The following is a 23,578-nucleotide window of genomic DNA, read 5'->3' on the forward strand; positions in this document are numbered from 1 at the left end:
GTTAACAGAAAAGCATAAGAAGTCTCGTTTGCAGTTTGCCACAAGCCATGTGGGGGACACAGCAAACATGTGGAAGAAGGTGCTCTGGTCGGATTAGACCAAAACTGAACTTTTTGGCCAAAATGCAAAACGCTATGTGTGGCAGAAAACTAACACTGCATATCACTCAGAACACACCATCCCCACTGTCAAATATGGTGGTGGCAGCATCATGCTCTAGCAGGGACAGGGAAGCTGGTCAGAGTTGATGGGAAGATGGATGGAGCCAAATACAAGGCAATCTTGGAAGAAAACCTCTTGGAGTCTGCAAAAGACTTGAGACTGGGGCGGAGATTCACCTTCCAGCAGGACAACAACCGTAAACATAAAGCCAGGGCAACAATGGAATGGTTTAAAACAAAACATATCCATGTGTTAGAATGGCCCAGTCAAAGTCCAGATCTAAATCCAATCGAGAATCGGTGGCAACTGGCAAGATCTGAAAACTGCTGTTCACAAGCGCTGTCCATCTAATCTGACTGAGCTGGAGCTGTTTTGCAAAGAAGAATGGGCAAGGATTTCAGTCTCTAGATGTGCAAAGCTGGTAGACACATACCCTAAAGACTGGCAGCTGTAATTGTAGCAAAAGGTGATTCTACAAAGTATTGACTCAGGGGGCTGAATAATTACGCACACATCAGGTCCTGACGATGCGCCACAGTATATAGAGGCGCGAAACAGCTGTCGACCTCCCCACCAGCCTAGTACCTCTCTCTCAGTATTGTACTGGATGTAATGTATGCCGTTTTAAATTTTGTACATTAAAAGTGAAGTTTTATAAGGGATGTGCAAAGCCCCTTTTTCTCTACCTACTGGATTTGCTACTTGTGTACTGGGAATTTGCACTCCTGCAGTGATAATTTTTCAGCCTTCCTGTGCATGTTTTTTCTTTTTCTTCATATTATCAGCATTACACCCCACTTTGCAGTTATAGATTTGTAAAAAACGTTTGGAATCATGTATGATTATCATTCCACTTCTCACGTGTACACCACTTTGTATTGGTCTTGCACGTGGAATTCCAATAAAATTGATTCATGTTTGTGGCAGTAATGTGACAAAATGTGGAAAACTTCAAGGGGGCCGAATACTTTTGCAAGCCACTGTAGGTAGGTGCCCCCAGTACAGGTTAGATAGGTAGCTGCCCCCAGTGTATAGGTTAGATAGGTAGGTACCTGCAATATAGGTTAGATAGGTAGCTGCCCCAGTATAGGTTAGATAGGTAGGTACCCGCAATATAGGTTAGATAGGTAGCTGCCCCCAGTATAGATTAGATAGGTAGCTGCCCCCAGTATAGGTTAGATAGGTAGGTGCCACCAGTATAGATTAGATAGGTAGCTGCCCCCAGTATAGGTTAGATAGGTAGGTGCCCCCAGTATAGTTAGATAGGTAGGTGCCCCCAGTATAGGTTAGATAGGTAGGTGCCCCCAGTATTGGCTAGATAGGTAGCTGCCCCCCCAGTATAGGTTAGATAGGTAGGTGCCCCCAGTATTGGCTAGATAGGTAGCTGCCCCCAGTATAGATTAGATAGGTAGCTGCCCCCAGTATAGATTAGATAGGTAGCTGCCCCCCATTATAGATTAGATAGGTAGCTGCCCCCTAGTATTGGTTAAATAGGTAGGTGCCCCCAGTATTGGCTAGATAGGTAGCTGCCCCCAGTATAGATTAGGTAGGTACCTCCCCTCATAGTGGATGGGGAGCCGTGGGGAGGGCAGCCCGACCTCTCCGGGCCACCCTCTGTGCTCCCCCCTCTGATGCAGACTGCAGCAATGCAGAGAGAACAACTCACCTCCCTGGTTCAGATCGCCGGCGCCGCTCATATGCCGCTGGTAGCCTCTTCTACATAGTCGCTGATACACACTAAACTTCCTGTTAAGCAGGAAGTTTAGTGTAGTGTGTATCAGCGACTATGTAGAAAAGGCGACCAGTGGCAAGTGAGTGGCACTGGCGATCGGAACCAGGGAGGTGAGTTGTTCTCTCTGCATTGCTGCAATCTGCATCGGAGGGGGGAGCACAGAGGAAGGGAGGGAGAGGTCGGGCTGCCCTCCCCACGGCTCCCCCCTCCATCACGGCGGCCGCACGGGCATGTTTGCCCCCCTTCACCTCCAGCAGCGGCACCAGGGGGCAAAGCGAGACGGACCCAGTCGGGGCCCGCAGCAGCCACATGCAGCCAGGCGGCAGGAGCGCCCCCCTGGAAGCCGGCGCCCTGAGCGATCGCTCTGGTCAAAGGCCGGCCCTGCCCCTATTGCTACGCCCCTGATTGAAAGCTAAGCTGCGACCTAGGGGTACTTTCTGGGTCGCTGCTCAACTTCCGCTTGGAGGAAGCTAGCGGTGAAGATGCTTCTGTGTCCTATTAAGATTTTCAAAAATTCTGCCTAGGGTCGCTTTAACTGTCCCTGCCACCAGTAGAAAAAAAATACGTACGTACTTACGTGTTGCATTGAGGGAGGGCAGAATTTGGGCGACCGGTATATCAGGAGGGACGCCCAAGTTTCCCCTTCTTGCCGCTAATTACAATGGGCCCCTATAGCAGTGTCTAAACTTCCTGCTTCCCCCTCTCCAGAGGTAATTTTTTGTTTGTTGGTTTTTATTTAAGTTATGGATTCGCTTTAAAAACAAACAATCTAATTGACTTTTCTATGAACTGATCTCCTTCTCTTACAACTCCTCTAAATAAATCTGCCCCATTGTTCTCACAATATAGAAATCAAATCCTTTTCCCTCTATTCATAACATCGATGATAGGTACCTATGTGTATCCCTATAGGTTTGATAATGACAAGGAACACTACGTCACTGCTCTAAAGTGTTACTACGTCACAGCGACCGCGTAGCTGGAAGACTCTTCTGAACTCCGACTTCTCTCCAGCATCGATGGAGTTAATCTGTCCAGCGCAAGCTCTACAACAAGCTCCGCCGCGACCACGCCTTCCCGCACTCGGCTCGTCCAATCCTCTCCGACGCTCTCTTCCCCTCGGCCAATAGCCTTCAGAGGGGGGGCGGTGGTTGCCCCCTCAGCCTCACTGGCTTCGCACGAGGCTGTTACATCACAGCACAGTGCCGCGCGCGGACGCCTCGCTTCGGGCTGCTCTTGTTGTTGTATGTAAAGTAATAATAAAGTCGGTGCGGAGGGCGCCATGGTGACAGCGGGCGCTCGTGCTTTGTATCACTGGCGAGCGAGAAAAGGGGGAGGGGCAGAAAGCAAAGCCAGTCTGAGGGGAATAATACACGTGCGTCACACCGCCGCTCTCCACGTCAGCCGGCCTGACCCGCGCGAAGAGCCGCGAGGTGAATTCTCCCCAGTGACAGTTCTATTAACACGCGAAACACGCACAGCACCAGCGCGTGGTAATCCCTGTCATGAGTCAGCGCGCACGGCGCCCCCACCTCTTTTTTTTGTCTCCCGCGCTTTTCTAATTGAACTGCGCCACCACCACAGCCACGTCACCGCCCACTTCTCGTTGCCGTAGCAACCGCAGTGGGCCGGTCCACGCGAGGAGGCCCAGCATGGGGAAGCTGCCGGTGGAGGGCGAGGCATACATTGGGTTAAAAAAAAAAGTAATCCTAATGAGTAGACGGCGTGAGGGCACGTGACTGTGCGCGCGGCGAGTCATGTGACTTTCCATTTCCTCAGCGGGCAGAGAGAGGCGAGCAATGGGGACTGTGCTGGATATCAAGATCAAGAGGGCTAATAAAGTCTACAGGGAGGGGGTAAGGTGGAGGAGAGATACATCCGGTGGGGGAGGGATGCAACAAAGCATATTCTAGGTACATACCATACAATTTTCTGTTAGATATACCTGATAGATAATTTCCAACAAGCTGGAAATTATATTTCTAACCATCTATCTGCCTAGAGATTAGGCATTGTTTTACTCAGCAGGAGATAACCAGAAGACAATGCAGCAGAGATAATGACCAGTCGATACCAGTACTTTACAGAAAATAATCTAACAGAAAATTGTACGGTGTGTACTAGGCATTAAAGGGGCCCATACACCTAACGATTTTCCTGCTGATATATAGCAGATTCGCTCACTGTGATTGAATCTGCTGTGAAATCGTTGCGCAAATGCTGACAGAACGATCGATTTCCAACCGAAATCAATCGTTCCTGTTGATCCGTCCGTGCGGAAGATTTTGCTCGATTGCTGGTGGGTCGGGGGTGCGTCGATAGCGGCGTTCGAATGCCTGACGACCGACGCTAGCTGCAATACATTACCTGCTCCGGCCAGCGCGACTCTCCCGGTCTCCGCTGTCTTCTTCTCCGCGCTGGGCTCTGGGTCCGGCTGGCTTCACTGAACTTCCTGTCCCGGCAGGAAGTTTAAACAGTAGAGCGCCCTCTACTGTTTAAACTTCCCCCGGACAAGAAGTTAAGTGAAGCCAGCCGGACCCGGAGATCGGGGACTCGCTCCGTCCGGAACAGGTAATGTATGCGGGACGGCTACAGCGGCAGCTTCTAACAGATTGTGATCGGTTTCATGCTGAAATCGATTCACAATCTGTTTGCAGTAAAGGCAGCCATACGATCCCTCTCTGATCACATTCGATCAGAGAGGGATCTATCTGTTTGTTGATCTGATGGCAAATCGACCAGTGTATGGCTACCTTAAGTCAGCTGCTTTTCATTTCCATTCTGTTCCTTCAGTTGGCACTGGGATCTTTTGCAATGAGTCATTTTAGAGCCCCACTGGCACTGTTTGTGCAGATTTCTGTTCTTGTTTTTCATGTGTACAAGTTCCTTGATGAGCTCATGTGACATAAATAACTGCTACATGCATAGTGGACTTGCATGGCCATAGGTTAGTTTAAAGGACCGCTATCGTGAAAAAATTAGGCAGTTAAATTCTGACAGAACCGACAGATTTTGGGCCAGCCCATCTCCTCATGGGGGATTCTCAGGGTCTTCTTTTTCAACACCATTTCTTGAACAGCAGTTGCAAAGTCTAACTGCCAAAATAGTGTGCAAGTGAGTAGGGAGGCTTTCTGATATATTACTATTTTGGCAGTTAAACTGCTGTTCAGGAAATTCGGTTGAAAACAAAGAATACCCCGACAATCCCCCATAAGGACATGGACTGGCCCAAAACCTGTCGGTTCTGTCAAATTTTAATTGCTTACTTTTTTTTAGAGATAGTGGTCCTTTAACCAGCGAGCTGGGCTCTAGCATAGTTGAGGGAAGAGACTGGGGCCCCTGGCTGTCGTGCGAACCAGTGTCTGTGTAGTTGAGGGAACTCAGCTCAAAACATCCTAGTCCAGTGGCCACTTTCTGCTGGTGGCAAATTGGCTGTGTCCACTTATTTGTATGAAATGGGGGACAGGAGGAAACGCGCTTAAAGAGAACCTGAACTGGAAATAAAAAGTCAAAATAACCATACACAGGTCATATTTACCTCCTGTGTAGTCTACGCCTCAATCTCCTCTCCTGAATCCCATTTTTTCCACTGTGATCAATGGAATTCTCCGTCCTCCTTTTGAAAAAATGGCCATTACCCCATAACTTCCTGGTCAGCACACTGTTAAACTGTAATATCACCCACTTGAGCCACAGGGAAACATGGACATTACCTTGAACATTCAGTTGTGACTGACAGCTGCTATATATAACTGACAGCAACTGGTATATTTCAGTTCTGACAAAATCTTGTCAGAACTGGAAAGGATCACTGTAAGAAGAAAATGGTGAGCTTCTGAGAGGAACTGATGGTGAGGTTAGTATGTAATATTTATTTGCAGGTACATCATGTGTTTATTTTCAATAATTTTACTCGCTTCAGGTTCCCTTTAAAGGACTTTCGGAGGTGATGAATGCAATCTTATGTTTATTCACCTGGGACTTCTTCCAGTCCCTTGCAGCCGTTTCAGTCCCTTGCCACAGCCCGAGTCCTTCTTGCTGTCCCGCTGGCTGCCTGTAATGGTTGCCGACCTGCCGGTGGTTTGGCTCTTCTGCGCCTGCCTGTTCAACCACATCACTGGCGCTTACTGCACCTGTGCAGTAGTTGTGCGCAGTACGCGTCAGATGTGGACGTACAGGCACGAGTTCCCGCACAGGTACAGAAGAGCCGACCCTGCTGGCGGGTCGCAATCATTAAGAGCGGCCAGAGGGACACTGAAGAGAACCAGATGTAAAAATACAGGGAGTGCAGAATTATTAGGCAAGTTGTATTTTTGAGGAATAATTTTATTATTGAACAACCATGTTCTCAATGAACCCAAAAAACTCATTAATATCAAAGCTGAATATTTTTGAAAGTAGTTTTTAGTTTGTTTTTAGTTTTAGCTATTTTAGGGGGATATCTGTGTGTGCAGGTGACTATTACTGGGCATAATTATTAGGCAACTTAACAAAAAAACAAATATATACCCATTTCAATTATTTATTTTTACCAGTGAAACCAATATAACATCTCAACATTCACAAATATACATTTCTGACATTCAAAAACAAATCAGTGACCAATATAGCCACCTTTCTTTGCAAGGACATTTAAAAGCCTGCCATCCATGGATTCGGTCAGTGGTTTGATCTGTTCACCATCAACATTGCGTGCAGCAGCAGCAACCACAACCTCCCAGACACTGTTCAGAGAGGTGTACTGTTTTCCCTCCTTGTAAATCTCACATTTTCTGATGGGCCACAGGTTCTCAATGGGGTTCAGATCAGGTGGACAAGGAGGCCATGTCATTAGTTTTTCTTCTTTTATACCCTTTCTTGCCAGCCACGCTGTGGAGTACTTGGACGCGTGTGATGGAGCATTGTCCTGCATGAAAATCATGTTTTTCTTGAAGGATGCAGACTTCTTCCTGTACCACTGCTTGAAGAAGGTGTCTTCCAGAAACTGGCAGTAGGACTGGGAGTTGAGCTTGACTCCATCCTCCATCCTCAACCCGAAAAGGCCCCACAAGCTCATCTTTGATGATACCAGCCCAAACCAGTACCAAACCACCTCCACCTTGCTGGCATCTGAGTCGGACTGGAGCTCTCTGCCCTTTACCAATCCAGCCACGGGCTCATCCATCTGGCCCATCAAGACTCACTCATTTCATCAGTCCATAAAACCTTAGAAAAATCAGTCTTGAGATATTTTTTGGCCCAGTCTTGACGTTCCAGCTTGTGTGTCTTGTTTAGTGGTGGTCGTCTTTCAGCCTTTCTTACCTTGGCCATGTCTCTGAATATTGCACACCTTGTGCTTTTGGGCACTCCAGTGATGTTGCAGCTCTGAAATATGGCCAAACTGGTGGCAAGTGGCATCTTGGCAGCTGCACGCTTGACTTTTCTCAGTTCATGGGCAGTTATTTTGCGCCTTGGTTTTTCCACACGCTTCTTGCGACCCTGTTGACTAGTTTGAATGAAACACTTGATTTGTTCAATGATCACGCTTCAGAAGCTTTGCAATTTTAAGAGTGCTGCATCCCTTTGCAAGATATCTCACTATTTTTGACTTTTCTGAGCCTGTCAAGTCTTTCTTTTGACCCATTTTGCCAAAGGAAAGGAAGTTGCCTAAAAATTATGTACACCTGATATAGGGTGTTGTCATTAGACCACACCCCTTCTCATTACAGAGATGCACATCACCTAATATGCTTAATTGGTAGTAGGCTTTCGAGCCTATACAGCTTGGAGTAAGACAACATGCATAAAGAGGATGATGTGGTCAAAATACTCATTTGCCTAATAATTCTGCACTCCGTGTGAGATTGGATTAGTCGCCTTGGAAGTCCTTTAAGTTCTCGGTGTATGCTGAGAATATACTCTGTGCTCCTGTTACAGTATCTGCTGGCTTATTCACATCACTTACCATTATGCATGTGGTTTGCTGCTGCCACCATCATTTGGGTCCATTGCTAACGCTGCCGCTCAGCTCTACTGCACAAGATAAGCACTAGTATACAGATCACAGCCCAGGCAGAAGCATCAAGCTCCAATTGGATTGCGAAATACCAATGGGATTAGTCTCTGAGCACCAGGGAGTATTTTCATTGGTCTTTTGCAATCCAGTGGGATCCTGATGCTTCTGCTGAGGCTCTGATCTGTGTTCTGTCGCTTGTCAGTGGAGCCAAACGGCAGACCCAAAAGCAGAATAAATGCGGAGAATAAAACCTACGGAGAACGGACACTGTCCATTTCCCATAGGCTCTCACTGACTCCGTTGGCAATGCAGCATCTAGTGTCTGGAAAAATCATGCAGGTCAGAATTGTGCATTTCCCATTTTTGGAACAGGGTAAACTGCATCTATTCAAAATGCCACATGCGAATACACATCATAGGATATCAACCTGTCCATTCCTGAATCCTGTGAAGGGGACAACATTTGACCATTTTACAGCAAGTGTGAACTGGCCCTTTACTCTGCCTTTACTGATAGCAAACCAGTTATACAGGTAGTCCCCGACTTACGAACATCTGACTTACAAACGACCTGCTGGTTGGAACATCCCAAAATGGAATTCTGTGGGAACAAGTAAAAACATTTAAAAAGGTATTAGTAAAAATGTAAAGAAAAAACGTTTTTTAAAGCGAACCTTAAGTCACCTAAAAAAAATGAGATGAACTCACCTGGGGCTTCCCTCAGCCCCCAGCAGACGATCGGTGCCCTCGCAGCTCCGCTCCGATGTCCCAGGACCCGCCGGCGACGACTTCCGGTTTCGCCGTCACCGGCCGACAGGCATGGGAACGCGAGTGATTGTTCGCGTTCCCAGCCTGTATATCGCCCCCTATGCTGCTATTGCGGCCTCCTGGCCACAATAGCAGCATAGGGGGCGATATACAGGCTGGGAACGCGAACAATCACTCGCGTTCCCATGCCTGTCGGCCGGTGACGGCGAAACCGGAAGTCGTCGCCGGCGGGTCCTGGGACATCGGAGCGGAGCTGCGAGGGCACCGATCGTCTGCTGGGGGCTGAGGGAAGCCCCAGGTGAGTTCATCTCATTTTTTTTTAGGTGACTTAAGGTTCGCTTTAAACCAGTAAAATGATAGTTTGCTATGGTAAACTGAGGAAACATTGGGGATGGAGGACGACACTGAGGGCACAGGGGGGGCATAGAGGAGGTAAAGGGGACAGAGAAGGTACAGTGTATCGACTTGTAGACAGATTCTGGTTTAAGAGTGAACGTACAGTCCCTATCTCATTCATTAACTGGCAACTACCTGTACTATGTGCAAGATCCTTCTTCTTTAATGTATATTCTGTCATCTCCCACTGCTTCTGCAGACTTCCTTCAGTTTTCTTTTGTTTGCCTGCATTGCTTTTCATCCCTGTTCAGATCTTATCCATATTTCAGCAAACACAGGAGTATGGAATATTGGCTAGTGATGAGTCATTCCTTTCTAGTGATGAGTCATTTGTTTAGCGTCACCAATGTAAGTTACATGCCAGCAGTGTGACAGCCACACTCAGCAATGCAACATTGTTTTTTGTTTTTGTTTTGGTTTATACTTTTTAAACATTTTAACACAGGTACATTAATGGTGCCCATACACGATACAATAAAAACGTTCAATTTTCCCGTTTATTCGATCAAAATGATTTTTATTTTATTTTTTCAATCAAGAAATTCGAACGATAATCCATTTTTTTTTTTAGAGATAAATCTGATCAGACATGCTAGAAAAATCTTTATATTCGATCTAAAAGAATAATCAAGCTAAATTATCTAATCGAAAAAAATGAAAAATTGTAGGTTTTTAGCTGCCAAATTACCATCTCAGCCAATGGATAAAGGGGAAAGAGGCGCCTAGAGAAGATAAAATGCGTTAAAAACAAATAAAATGAAAAAAGTGAGGTGGCTTAGTTCAATGAAGACAAATTCACGTATTAATCCAATATTATTGCACAGGCAACGTGTTTTGTGGGTGCATACCCACTTCCTCAGGCCAAATAGCAGTGCCTAATAGTGCTTGTAGCCATAATTAATGCACCTAATTTGTGGCTACAAGCACTATTAGGCACTGCTATTTGGCCTGAAGAAGGGGGATGCACCCACGAAATGCTTTGTCAGTGCAATATTCGATTAATACGTGAATTTGTCTTCATTGAGGTAGGCCACCTCACTTTTTTCATTTTATTTGTTTTTAACACATTTTATCTTCTCTGGGCGCCTCTTTCCCCTTTATCCTGTGCCTTCACCCTCCTTTTGGAGGGGGCTCAACCCTCTGTGACCAATTTAGGTCATTTGAGGTTTGCTTTTTATCAAGTGTACGAACATTACCAGCTCCGCCTGGTCACCCGAGTGGAGTCGGGGTCATACATCTCCACCTGCTTCTAGTGGTCTGTTGCCCTTCTGCAACCCACCTTTGTGAGTATAATTCATCCACAAATTTTACATACTTCTGGTACTGCGACATTCCGCACCATTTGGGCTCCTGTTGTCTCTGTGTTTTCTTTCTGCAGGGTGCAGTTTTTATTATCCCTACTTTTTTGTCCATCTCAGCCAAACATTATCTGGCATGTGCACGATGCTTTAGGGCTGGTTCAGACGGACGTTTGGAGGCGTTGCGTTTGCTGGCGTCGTGTTCAGCAGCGTTCGTGTGCGTTTGGATGCGGTCGCGTTTTTTCTTCCCCTAGGGGGACATTAGCTGTCGCGGTTAACCTCCCCTGGAAGCTACATGTAGCTTCCAGGGGCTCCTTGAACGCCAGGGAAAATCGGGACCCAAACGCCGCGTTTGTGTAAACGCGCTTGAAAGCTTGGTACAAACGCCCCCATTCACTTGAATGGGAGCGTTTAACACCAAGCCCTGAACGCTGGCAGTAAACGCTCTGCAAGCGTCCGTCTGAACCAGCCCTTAGTCACCTTGATAACATTACCTTTCTCATGCATAACTTTAACGTTGTGACTCCAAGGGCCTGTGCACACTTGTAAGCATCTGTGCATTTTTCAGCATTGAGAATCTTTGCCTTGTGCTGAGAAATGCACAGAAGCATGCAAGTGTGCTCAGGCCCTAAGAACTAAAGCTGACCTCCATTACCCTTAAAGGACACCCAAGGCTTAAATAAATGACTGCATCTATCCTCCTTCTCCTAAAAATGACTTTGTAAGATATGGCTGGAGGAATATATATAATTTTTTTTTTTTTTTTTTATTAACTTATTTATTTATTTTTTTATCCACCCCCATCTCAAGTTCTCTTTAAGGTGCCAATTTACTTGTACATGGGCACCCTGTTAGGCCAAAAGATAGAGGGATTGAGTCCTGACACACACTACATGTAGATTTGTAATAGATTCCAGCACAACATGTATGGAATCACCGCTGATTTAAATATTTATGTCAAGAGGATATAACACTGTTACTTTTTAAACTATGGTCTTGTAATTAGGGATGGACACAAAACTGAAAAAAAAATGCACCTTTATTTCCAAATAAAATTTTGGCGCCAAACATTGTGATAGGGACATAATTTAAACAGTGTAATAACCGGGACAAATGGGCAAATACAATACGTGGGTTTTAATTATGGAGGCATGTATTATTTTAAAACTATAATGGCCGAAAACTGAGAAGTGATTTTTTTTTTCTGTTTTTTTCTTATTCTTTGTGTTAAAATGCATTTGCAGTAAAGTAGCTCTTAGCAAAATGTACCCCCCAAAGAAAGCCTAATTGGTGGTGGAAAAAACAGGATAGAGTTCATTTCATTGCGATAAGTAATGATAAAGTTATAGACGAATGGAAGGAGCGCTGAAAGGTGAAAATTGCTCTGGTGGTTAAGTTCAGTACTCGCCACCCGACAGGTCCTGCAACGTCCCCTTGATGATGGTCATCAAGTGACGCTTCTTCCTGCTGGTGGGTATGCAAGACGTCACGCGATATTACACGTTGGGAGCGAATGAGACTTCAAGCGATTGCGGTACTTTCCGCAGGAGTCGTCGGGGATCTTAGTGATCTGATCTGCTGTGACGGTTGTTATTTCGGCGCCACGCTAAACAACGTTCATGTAGTCGTGTGATGGTACCCACGTCGCGATATCGCTGAAATGATCGCTCTGTGCTCAAAAAATCGTCGGTAAATAAAGATTACAGCCTTCCAGCGCTGATCAGCCGCTGGCAGGCTGGTCGTTGTGTGTCCCGCTGTGTTTTCAGACAGGAGCTTGCGCAAGCCCACATCTAATCTCTTGGCGAGGAAGAACAGAGCCGCTCTGCCACCGTCAGCGTTAGGCAGTCTTCAGTTGAATGCTATGAACAGATTGTGTGTGTCATACTACGTGGAGGTGGTAAAAATGGCCGCTCAAATTTGGAAGTGTGTGCCAGGCTTAGACTTAATGACATGCAAGTTCAAGTTCCTCTAAAGCCAGGTACACACCTTCAATTTTGATTGGCCAATCGCTGACCAATTTTACCACCCCCACGCAGTATGAGAGATTAACTACACAATCTGCTCATAGTATTCAAAATCTGTTGACCCCCGAACTACATGGAGATGGTAAAATTGGCCAAAATTGAAGCTGTGTACCAGGCTTAAAGAGAACCCGAGGTGTGTTTAAAGAATGTTTATCTGCATACAGAGGCTGGATCTGCCTATACAGCCCAGCCTCTGTTGCTATCCCAAACCCCACTAAGTCCCCCTGCACTCTGCAATCCCTCATAAATCACAGCCATGCTGTGAGGCTGTGTTTACATCTGTAGTGTCAGTCTGCTGCTCTCCCCGCCTCCTGCATAGCTCCGGTCCCTGCCCCGTCCCTTCCCTCCAATCAGCAGGGAGGGAAGGGATGCAGGCGGGGACTGGAATTTTGCAAGAGGCGGGGAGAGCAGCAGACTGACACTATAGAGATAAACACAGCCAGCTCTGACAAGCTGTTTGTCAGCAGCGTGGCTGTGATTTATGAGGGATTGCAGAGTGCAGGGGGACCTTAGGGGGGTTTGGGATAGCAACAGAGGCTGGGCTGTATAGGCAGATCCAGCCTCTGTATGCAGATAACATTCTTCAAACCCACCTCGGGTTCTCTTTAAGAATGAATAACTGGGAAACTACTAATCAATATTGGAAGTGTGTACCAGGCTTTAAACCTGGTACTCACTTCCAATTATGATTGGCCGATCGGTGACTAATTTTACCACCTCCATGTAGTAATTTGCCTACACAATCTGCTCATTGTATTCAATATTTGTTGACCCTCATTCTACATGGAGGTGGTAGAAGTGGTCAGTGAGTGGCCAATCATAATTGAAAGTGCGTACCAGGCTTTATACTTCAAGACATGCAAGTTCAAATTCATCTAAGAATTATGATAATACCTGGGAAGATACTAATTGGCACCACCTGGTGGCTAAAAGTAGGATTACATTTCTGCAGTACAGCAGAAAACATGGGTGACCAGTTTGAAAAGAAACTGAAGTGAGAGGAGTTTGGTACTGTTGAGTGGCAAAGTATCTAGCACTTCCTTGCGTGCTTCAAGTTCCAGGTTCAAATATCAGCCAGAACATGGTCTGCATGGATTTGTATACTCATTTTGGGTAGATTTCCTCTAGACACGCTTGCTTCCTCCTGCACCCCAAAAATATACTGGTAGGTTCATTCACTTATCCTTAAAACTGACCCCAGAGACATTTATAAGCTTAACCAGGGGACAACGAGTAATGTGAATTAGTGTTCTCTGTAAATGATCGTAATGATCCGCACCACCTTTAGAAATGTATCTTCATGTATTTAGTAAAAAAGACAAACCTATTAAAATAAAGAAGTGTAAGGCAAGACAGTCCACTGCTCCTGTCCATCCTCAAGTTGCCCAGTTCACTGGATGGGGAGTAGCCTGAAACATTGGACTGTCTTGCCTAACAGTTCTTTATTTTAATGTTCGTCTTTTTTTACTAAACACATTAAGATACATTTCTAAAGGTGGTGCGGATAATTACATCTACATTGAAACTTTGATCCTGTGGTGTCCGGGATAGGATCTTCTGTACACCTTACCATTCCTGATTGGATGGTTAGCCAGTGAGTGCGGTTTCACAAAGAGAGCTATTAGTGTTCTCTGGGCCAGATTTATCAAAGCATTACCGACATTTTTTTCTTCTAAAACTGTTCTAACCAGCAGAAGAACAGTTCTGCATGTTAGTAAGAAACTTCCCAAAGCCTATGTAATAGCGGCAGTTTATCGATTTCTAGAGCTACACTACAGTTAAAGAGTAACTGTCAGGCTGCAGAAGCTAATTTAAACCTCTATTCTCCTGTGTTAAACAGTTTAGACAGAAGCCAAAAAGGCATTACTAAAGATAAAAATCTCTCTTACATTTGATGTGTGCTTATCAGCAAAGCTAAGCTCCTAAGGAGGACGCAAGCCGCATTCCATACTGCAAAGCATTCTGGGGCCCTCCCCTCGGCTGTTAAGGAGAAGACGGGATCAAGTTTCAGCAGCTTCTAACTCAGTCCAGCCACAGCACAGATAAATCTCCGGGCAGAGTACACTGCAGGAGTCCGCTATTGTTCCTAGCCACATGGCTCATTAATATTCACTGCACACTGTGTTATTCTGTACGAGCTCCTCTGTGATCAGGAAGCAGGCAGGACATGACGACACATTTGGCTTCACAAACATGGAACCTGCCATGGGCTGTCAGGAGCATCATTCTCTGCATATACTATATAAAAATTCTGTGAAATCCAAACGTGGACAGTGAAATGCATATGTAATGTAAGTACAGCCAATCTTTAGCTACTGATATATGTGTTTATTTTCTCTGAGACCTTATACCTAACAGCTCCTCTTTAAGAAAAGTGCAAATCCATTCCTTAACTGCTGCAGATTAAGAAGTGCTCATTAGCAGTTCTACAGATAGTGCAGGCTAGATGTGATTTGTGAAGAGCTCCTCCCCAACTCAGAGCGTGCTGACAGCAGGTGTGTTGGTTACCTCAGCAACAGCAATTCCCCTCACACACTGTACTGTCTGGGAGACCTTCCTAGCTCCTTCTATTCCTTACAGTTTAAGAAGGAATCTGCACTATTTAGTGATTTCTTAGGGTGTCTGAGACAGTTCTGCACAGATTTCTAAAAACCTACTAATATTTTGTCTCAGACACACGTGATAAATCTGTCCTTCTGTAAGGCATTGTAGAGAAGGTGTCGGTGCCAACAGAAGCCGGTAGAGGGGGAGAGTGCAAAGCTGCTTCCAGTCAGTGGATTGTTGAAAATGAGTAACAATGGTGCCAGTTCTGTGCAGCTAGTTACCAGTGCTAAAAAGTTGCCAGCTTTACAGTTTCCAGTTCAATCTGACCCAGTATAAAGGTGCCCATTGACGGTACAATTTTTTCATCCATGGCAATCTTTCAATGCAGTTTTTTCAGTCAAAAGTAATCGAAAGGTAATTATTGATCCCATACACAGATCAACCAGGGCATTTTCTCTGTTTCAATTCAATTGTGAAATCCAACATTTGGATTGATTTCATTTTCTGTTCCAATCAACCATAGAATAGTTTTACATCAATTTTTCTCTACACACTACACAGTATTCTCTACAATTCGAATGTAAGAATTGTCTAAAGATCGCTACTGATGAAAACATTGTACCGTTAATGGGCACCTTAAAGAGAACCCGAGGTGGGATTTAATGATGTTAGTGGGGCACAGAGGCTGGTTGTGCACACTAACACCAGCCTCCGTTGCCCCATGGTGTGCCTCCAGGACCCCCCTGCGCGGCGCTATACCCCCCGCAGTGCTAGCGACACGCAGCGTGTTGCCAGCACAATGTTTACATATACGCTGTCTGTTAGCGCCGCTCCCCCGCCTCCTCTGTATTGGCGCTACCTGCCCGCGTCCCTTCCCTCCCACTGATTCGAGGGAAGGAACGCGATCAGCCTAATTGCTTCAGTCGCGTGAGTCTGGGTCTTCTGCATGCGCGGGAGGCCGTGCATGCGCAGAAGACCCGGACTAGACCCAACTGAAGCAATTACCGCGGCTGAACGGCAGACTACGGTAGGACAGCAAGGGACTCGCACGTGCTTATGGGGCTGGAGGAAGCCCTGGGTAAGTATGTATTCTTTATACAGGATCTTCTCAAAAATTAGCATATTGTGATAAAGTTCATTATTTTCTGTAATGTACTGATAAACATTCGACTTTCATATATTTTAGATTCATTACACACAACTGAAGTAGTTCAAGCCTTTTATTGTTTTAATCTTGATGATTTTGGCATACAGCTCATGAAAACCCCAAATTCCTATCTCAAAAAATTACCATATTTCATCCGACCAATAAAAGAAAAGTGTTTTTAAAACAAAAAAAAAGTCAACCTTCAAATAATTATGTTCAGTTATGCACTCAATACTTGGTCGGGAATCCTTTTGCAGAAATGACTGCTTCAATGCAGCGTGGCATGGAGGCAATCAGTCTGTGGCACTGCTCAGGTGTTATGGAGGCCCAGGATGCTTCCATAGCGGCCTTAAGCTCATCCAGAGTGTTGGGTCTTGCGTCTCAACTTTCTCTTCACAATATCCCACAGATTCTCTATGAGGTTCAGGTCAGGAGAGTTGGCAGGCCAATTGAGCACAGTACTACCATGGTCAGTAAACCATTTACCAGTGGTTTTGGCAATGTGAGCAGGTGCCAGGTTGTGCTGAAAAATGAAATCTTCATCTCCATAAAGCTTTTCAGCAGATGGAAGCACTTTTGAACCAGAAACAGTGGCAGATGCCCCTGACCTGGGCTACAGAGAAGCAGCACTGGACTGTTGCTCAGTGGTCCAAAGTACTTTTTTCGCATGAAAGCAACTTTGTCATTCGGAAATCAAGGTGCCAGAGTCTGGAGGAAGACTGGGGAGAGGGAAATGCCAAAATGCCTGAAGTCCAGTGTCAAATACCCACAGTCAGTGATGATCTGGGGTGCCATGTCAGCTGCTGGTGTTGGACCACTGTGTTTTATCAAGGGCAGGGTCAATGCAGCTAGCTATCAGGAGATTTTGGAGCACTTCATGCTTCCATCTGCTGACAAGCTTTGTGGAGATGAAGATTTTATTTTTCAGCATGACCTGGCACCTGCTCAGTGCCAAAACCACTGGTAAATGGTTTACTGACCATGGTATTACTGTGCTCAAATGGCCTGCCAACTCTCCTGACCTGAACCCCATAGAGAATCTGTGGGATATTGTGAAGAGACAGTTGAGAGACGCAAGACCCAACACTCTGGATGAGCTTAAGGCCGCTATGGAAGCATCCTGGGCCTTCATAACACCTGAGCAGTGCCACAGACTGCCTCCATGCCACGCCGCATTGAAGCAGTCATTTCTGCAAAAGGATTCCCGACCAAGTATTGAGTGCATAACTGAACATAATTATTTGAAGGTTGACTTTTTTTTTTTGTTTTAAAAACACTTTTCTTTTATTGGTCGGATGAAATATGCTAATTTTTTGCGATAGGAAATTTGGGTTTTCATGAGCTTTATGCCAAAATCATCAATATTAAAACAATAAAAGGCTTGAACTACTTCAGTTGTGTGTATTTGAATCTAAAATATATGAAAGTCTAATGTTTATCAGTACATTACAGAAAATAATGAACTTTATCACAATATGTTAATTTTTTGAGAAGATCCTGTATATTGTCATCTCTGGTACACTTTAAAGATAACCTGAGGTGGGTTCTAAGAATGCTAACAGCACACAGAGGCTGGGTCTGCATATACTGCCCAGCCTCTGTTGCTATGCCCCCATAAATCACCCAGCCATGCTGTCGGCACACAGCGTGTCGCACAGCTGTTTACTTCTGTGTCATTCTCGCCGCTCCCCCGCCTCCTCCATAGCTCCGGTCCCCGCCCGCGTTCCTTCCCTCCAATTAGCAGGGAGGGAAGGGACGCAGGCGGGTACCGGCGCTATGGAGGAGGCGGGGGAGCGGCGAGACTGACACAAGTAAACAGCCGGCTGCGACACGCTGTGTGCCGACAGCATGGCTGGGTGATTTATGGGGGCATAGCAGAGCGCAGGGGGGCTTAGGGGGGACCGGATAGCAGCAGGGGTGTAACTAGAAGTCCCCCCCCCCCCGCAAGAATTTGAGCCCCCCGGGGCCCGCTCATGGGTGTTTTGGGGGGACAGGAGGGGTCGCAGCATGAGGGGAAAGCTTTGCATATCAGCGCAGAGGGGGGACAGTCGAAGTCTAAATCTAAGTGGCAGCAGCTATAAATACCTCCATTCCCCACCAGAGGTCTCCGATCTGCAAGGGCTTCACATAACAGATAACACATAACTGCTGGCACTTAAATCGATGCAGAGGGGAGAGCCCGAGGTGAGGGGGGGACCCCCTCCTGCCCCCTCAAAATGGCCATGAGCAGGCCCCAGGCCCCCCCCCCCCCCCCCCCCCAGGCTGCTTCCCCTATTCTTACGCCAGTGCTGGGCAGTATATGCAGACCCAGCCTCTGTTTGCTGTTAGCATTCTTAGAACCCACCTCAGGTTCTCTTTAAGGCCCAGTGCAAATCAAAAACCTCTAGCAGATCTGCAAAACGCTAGAGGTTTTAGAAGCAGATTTCAGAGCGATTCTAGGCATGTATAGAGAGGTTTTCTAAACATGCCTAGCGTTTTTTGGAGTGTTTTTGTGTAGCAAATTTCATATATTGTTACAGTAAAGCTGTTACTGAACAGCTTCTGTAACAATAACACCTGGAAAACCGCTCTGATCTAGCGTTTTTCAGAGCAGTTTGAGCTTTTGCTATACTTTACATTAAGGCAGAAACACATCTGCAAAACGCAAAAATGCTGCAGGAGCTACGTTTGCGGTTTGCTAAAAACCTCAAACCGCTGGTGTGCACCATCCCATTAGCCTAGTGTTTTCACAAGCGGCAGCGTTTTTTAAAACGCTACCAAAAACGCTTGGTGTGCACTGGGCATAACTCGTGACTTATTTCTGCCTATATGTTTATCTCATGTAATAACTCTCCTTACAGTTAAGGTGAAAAAGAAGTAAACTTTGTGAGTCAATCCCATTAACAGCCAGCATCTGAGGTTTGAGAACTGTCTCAAAAAGCAGAAAACTATCCTCCAGAAAGTGATTCTGGGTACTAGGATGGCCATGTCTAGAAGAACTCATAGAGAAGCATGTGGTTTGTTTGATCAGCTGATAGATTTGCAAAGCTCTGATCTGCTGTCATCACATCCTGCTTCAGCACCTGATCATGACTAGCAAATCAGAGACTTGTGTATCTATCACCTGACCAAACTGATCACATGCTTCTTCATGAGTTCTCCTAGACATGGCCATCGATGGGGAGTACCTTTTCCCAGCATACCACACTACATTTTCTCTTCCCTCCTGCTACTCTGGACATTCATGGTGTTCAAGCTATAGTTGTGTGAGGTTAGGGACAGTTTTCATAATGACTGTGGGCACACATAGCATAAGTGAACATTGTCATTCATGCATTTTATACCAATGTTGGTTCTCCTTTGATATGTTCAGTTGAGTTTGCCTTATTTCCATAATCCATTTGTTCCACACCATAATCTGGGAACAAATGATTTCCTTCTTTGACAAATACTGAAGTCCTGTAATAAAAATTTAAAGTGGACCAGAACTTATGCACAGGACAAAAGGAAAACCTAAATGCACCCTGTATGTATTTAGATGGTTTGGCCTGTTTAATTCCTCTGCAAATTTGTCTAATCACAAATTGTAATCTGATCTCTCTCCTGTGTCACATGACTGCCACGGCAGAGATAGCAGATGAGCTCATTTGAAAGCGCAGGATATTAACAATATGTCTGCTTCCATGAATCACAAAGTAGAAATAATGCAGATTTATTTTAGGATTTGTACCAGGTGTAAAAAAGATTTTTTGTTTGTTGAAAGGTCATTATGCTGTTGCTTATCTTTTAGAGCAGAGAGGAAGTTTTGAGTTCAGGTCCGCTTTAAAAATGCATTATGCATCTGTCAGTGGAAGGTTTTACAGAATACCTGTTCTCATCTTTATGTTTCTGGATTGTATTATTGTGCAGTTGTCATTCCTCTCTGATTTCTGCAGGAGGTCTTGTCGGGGGTAGTGGTGATAATGAGTAAGGACTCTGTTCAGCATCAAGGCATCAACCTTACAATGGAGGGTTCTGTCAATTTGCAGCTTAGTGCGAAGAGTGTTGGTGTGTTTGAAGCCTTCTACAATTCTGTGAAGGTAAGTGGACTCTTTCAGACTGCAATGTACATTCACACACACTTTTTGTAGTTTCAAAAGTTATTTTATTAAAAATTAAAGGTAAAGTATGCACATTAAAACTTCACGCATATATTTTTTGTGGTCATAGGATGAGTAAATATATTAATTACAGAGCAGGGAGGAAGTAGACAGGTATTGCTGTTAAAACTGCAGAACTATAGCTGCAGTGCAAGCCACAAAGAGTTTATATTTCAGTAGCAGCACAGATAAGGTGGGCAATGTTTCTGTGTTTAGTGAGGCTAATTTCACACCAGGACGTTGCGTTAGAGGGGGCGTTAAGGTCGCATAACGTCCCCCTAACTCAACGCCTGGTGGTGCTGGATCTGGACGTCAGAGTGAGCCGCGTTGTGCAGCTCACTCTGGCGTCAGTGATGCCGTGATGCGCACTCTTGTGCGCATGCGGCATCACGTGGTCCCGCCGGCCAATCGCCGCACAGAGCGGCTGCTCCAGGAAGTAAACGCTGCACGTCATAACGTGCAGTGCATATTAATTAGCCATGTGCCTGGCCGCTCTCCGCTCCTCCCCAACATTACTGAGCATGTGCAAGCAGTCTAACGCGGCTCAGCCGCGTCCAAAGTACTGCATGCAGTACGTTGCCTTGTGACGCAGTGTTACAATGTAACGCAACGTCCGCACTGTGAACAGCTCCATTGATTTTTCATTACTGTGCGGTGGGCTGCGTTACAGGCTGCTCTAACGTCCCACTGTGAAACCAGCCTGAAAGATCTCTCTCTCTCTTCATGTTTACCACATGTGGGTGATGATTGGATGTGGAGGAGTTTTATGCAGCTGCTATTTAGGCTAACCAATCTGCATCTGAGAATCACATAGGAAGTACAGTGGGTTGCAAAAGTATTCGGCCCCCTTGACGTTTTCCACATTTTCTCATATTACTGCCACAAACATGCATCAATTTTATTGGAATTCCGTGTGAAAGACCAATACAAAGTGTTGTACATGTGAAAAGTGGATCGAAAATCATACATCATTCCAAACATTTTTTTACAAATAAATAACTGCAAAGTGGGCTGTGTGTAATTATTCTGCCCCCTGAGTCAATATTTTGTAGAACCACCTTTTGCTGCAATTACAGCTGCCAGTCTTTTAGGGTATGTCTCTACCAGCTTTGCACATCTAGAGACTGAAATCCTTGCCCATTCTTCTTTGCAAAAAAGCTCCAGCTCAGTCAGATTAGATGGACAGTGTTTGTGAGCAACTTATGAAAAAACAAATGAGACCGAGAGCCCGATATGGTGTAGTATGTCAAAATAATTGGAAATAACAGTAGTTAATAATTAATATACTCACAAAATTGGGTTACCACACAGGCAACTACTAGGAAGGCAGGTGGGGAGAATTATAACCTGACCCCACTCAGGTATTAAAATGTCGCTCTCTGTAGGTAGGAAAGAAAGATGGGGATGCACCCCTCCACCCAGGGTGGACTCAATCAATATAATCGTCGAACAGCAGAGGCGCCAGAAAGTGTAAAAGAATTCCTTTTGGAAAACGTTTAAAATCGGAGGGATGTGGGTGGATTCACCTCCCTTAAGCAAAGACCAGCCAATGAGCTGTTAACAAACAATAGTGTTGTTTATTGGGGATTCTCCAGGTAATGCAACGCGTTTCACGGGCAAAGCTCCCGCTTCATCAGGCAATCAAAACGGAGAAAAACTGGGGAAAAGAACAAGGGGACAAAACAAACAGGGGGACTAAGCTAGAGGACACTCCACAGTATAGACATAATATATGTTACATAATTTAAATATTGGACATGATTAAAGGTTTTTTTTCATCAATCATAAGGAACAATAAAATAAACAATACATCCCTGTATACAATAGTAGTAATACTAAGCAGCAGCTTAATAGACAGTCTATATAATATGTAGGATAAGAAAGAAGATCTGACACAATTAACAGTTTTTTTTCTGCATTAATCAATAAAGTGCCAATGCATCAATAATAGTAAACAATAAACGGCTTGATAAACAATCTATGTAGTGTGTGAGAGGAGAGAAGAACTCTGACCCATAGCCAATGTTTATACGTATATATACTGAAATGAGCCCTCCATAAAAATGTGCAGCAGAAATCACCTAAAGATTTTCAAAGTACATGTGTGGCATAAAGAAGGGGAATCATATAGCTTACCATTAGTAGGTCTTGTCCAGGTTAGAGCGCCTCTATAGAGGTCTGCTGTGAGCGGAGCGGAGACCTGACGTGAGCATGCTTTGCATTGCTCTGAGTGGCCCCATGTAACACAGTGCTACCGGAAGTCGTCCGGGTATGTCGTACCCGGTACGCATATCCGCCCTTCATCCCCGCTTGGCGCCAAGGGGATCATTTAAATTAGACTCCGCTCACAGCAGACCTCTATAGAGGCGCTCTAACCTGGACAAGACCTACTAATGGTAAGCTATATGATTCCCCTTCTTTATGCCACACATGTACTTTGAAAATCTTTAGGTGATTTCTGCTGCACATTTTTATGGAGGGCTCATTTCAGTATATATACGTATAAACATTGGCTATGGGTCAGAGTTCTTCTCCTCTCCTCTCACACACTACATAGATTGTTTATCAAGCCGTTTATTGTTTACTATTATTGATGCATTGGCACTTTATTGATTCATGCAGAAAAAAACTGTTAATTGTGTCAGATCTTCTTTCTTATCCTACATATTATATAGACTGTCTATTAAGCTGCTGCTTAGTATTACTACTATTGTATACAGGGATGTATTGTTTATTTTATTGTTCCTTATGATTGATGAAAAAAACCTTTAATCATGTCCAATATTTAAATTATGTAACATATATTATGTCTATACTGTGGAGTGTCCTCTAGCTTAGTCCCCCTGTTTGTTTTGTCCCCTTGTTCTTTTCCCCAGTTTTTCTCCGTTTTGATTGCCTGATGAAGCGGGAGCTTTGCCCGTGAAACGCGTTGCATTACCTGGAGAATCCCCAATAAACAACACTATTGTTTAACAGCTCATTGGCTGGTCTTTGCTTAAGGGAGGTGAATCCACCCACATCCCTCCGATTTTAAACGTTTTCCAAAAGGAATTCTTTTACACTTTCTGGCGCCTCTGCTGTTTGACGATTATAGTGTTTGTGAGCAGCAGTTTTCAGATCTTACCACAGATTCTCAATTGGATTTAGATCTGGACTTTGACTGGGTCATTCTAACACATAGATATGTTTTGTTTTACACCATTCCATTGTTGCTCTGGCTTTATGTTTAGGGTCCTTGTCCTGCTGAAAGGTGAACCTCCGCCCCAGTCTCAAGTCTTTTGCAGTCTCCAAGAGGTTTTCTTCCAAGTTTGCCCTGTATTTGGCTCCATCCATCTTCCCATCAACTCTGACCAGCTTCCCTGTCCGGCCTGGTGCACACCAAAAAACGCTAGCA

General features: G+C 45.1%; 1 protein-coding gene across 2 annotated transcripts in view; it reads left to right on the top strand.

The window, feature by feature from the left end:
- Positions 1 to 3,261: 3,261 nt before the first annotated feature.
- VPS26C (VPS26 endosomal protein sorting factor C) overlaps positions 3,262 to 23,578 on the top strand; it is a 45,059-nt gene continuing 24,742 nt past the window's right edge. Inside the window, exons 1-2 of one of the 2 annotated variants that reach the window (XM_068270423.1) lie at positions 3,262 to 3,327; positions 19,981 to 20,124. In XM_068270423.1, the coding sequence (XP_068126524.1) occupies positions 20,008 to 20,124 (117 nt within the window). In that variant the 5' untranslated portion in view covers positions 3,262 to 3,327; positions 19,981 to 20,007. Of the gene's footprint in view, positions 3,328 to 3,527; positions 3,751 to 19,980; positions 20,125 to 23,578 lie in introns of those variants that run through there. The other variant, XM_068270422.1, reaches the window with a different exon arrangement.

Source organism: Hyperolius riggenbachi, chromosome 2 (assembly GCF_040937935.1).
Source record: "Hyperolius riggenbachi isolate aHypRig1 chromosome 2, aHypRig1.pri, whole genome shotgun sequence".
Lineage (NCBI taxonomy): Eukaryota > Metazoa > Chordata > Amphibia > Anura > Hyperoliidae > Hyperolius > Hyperolius riggenbachi.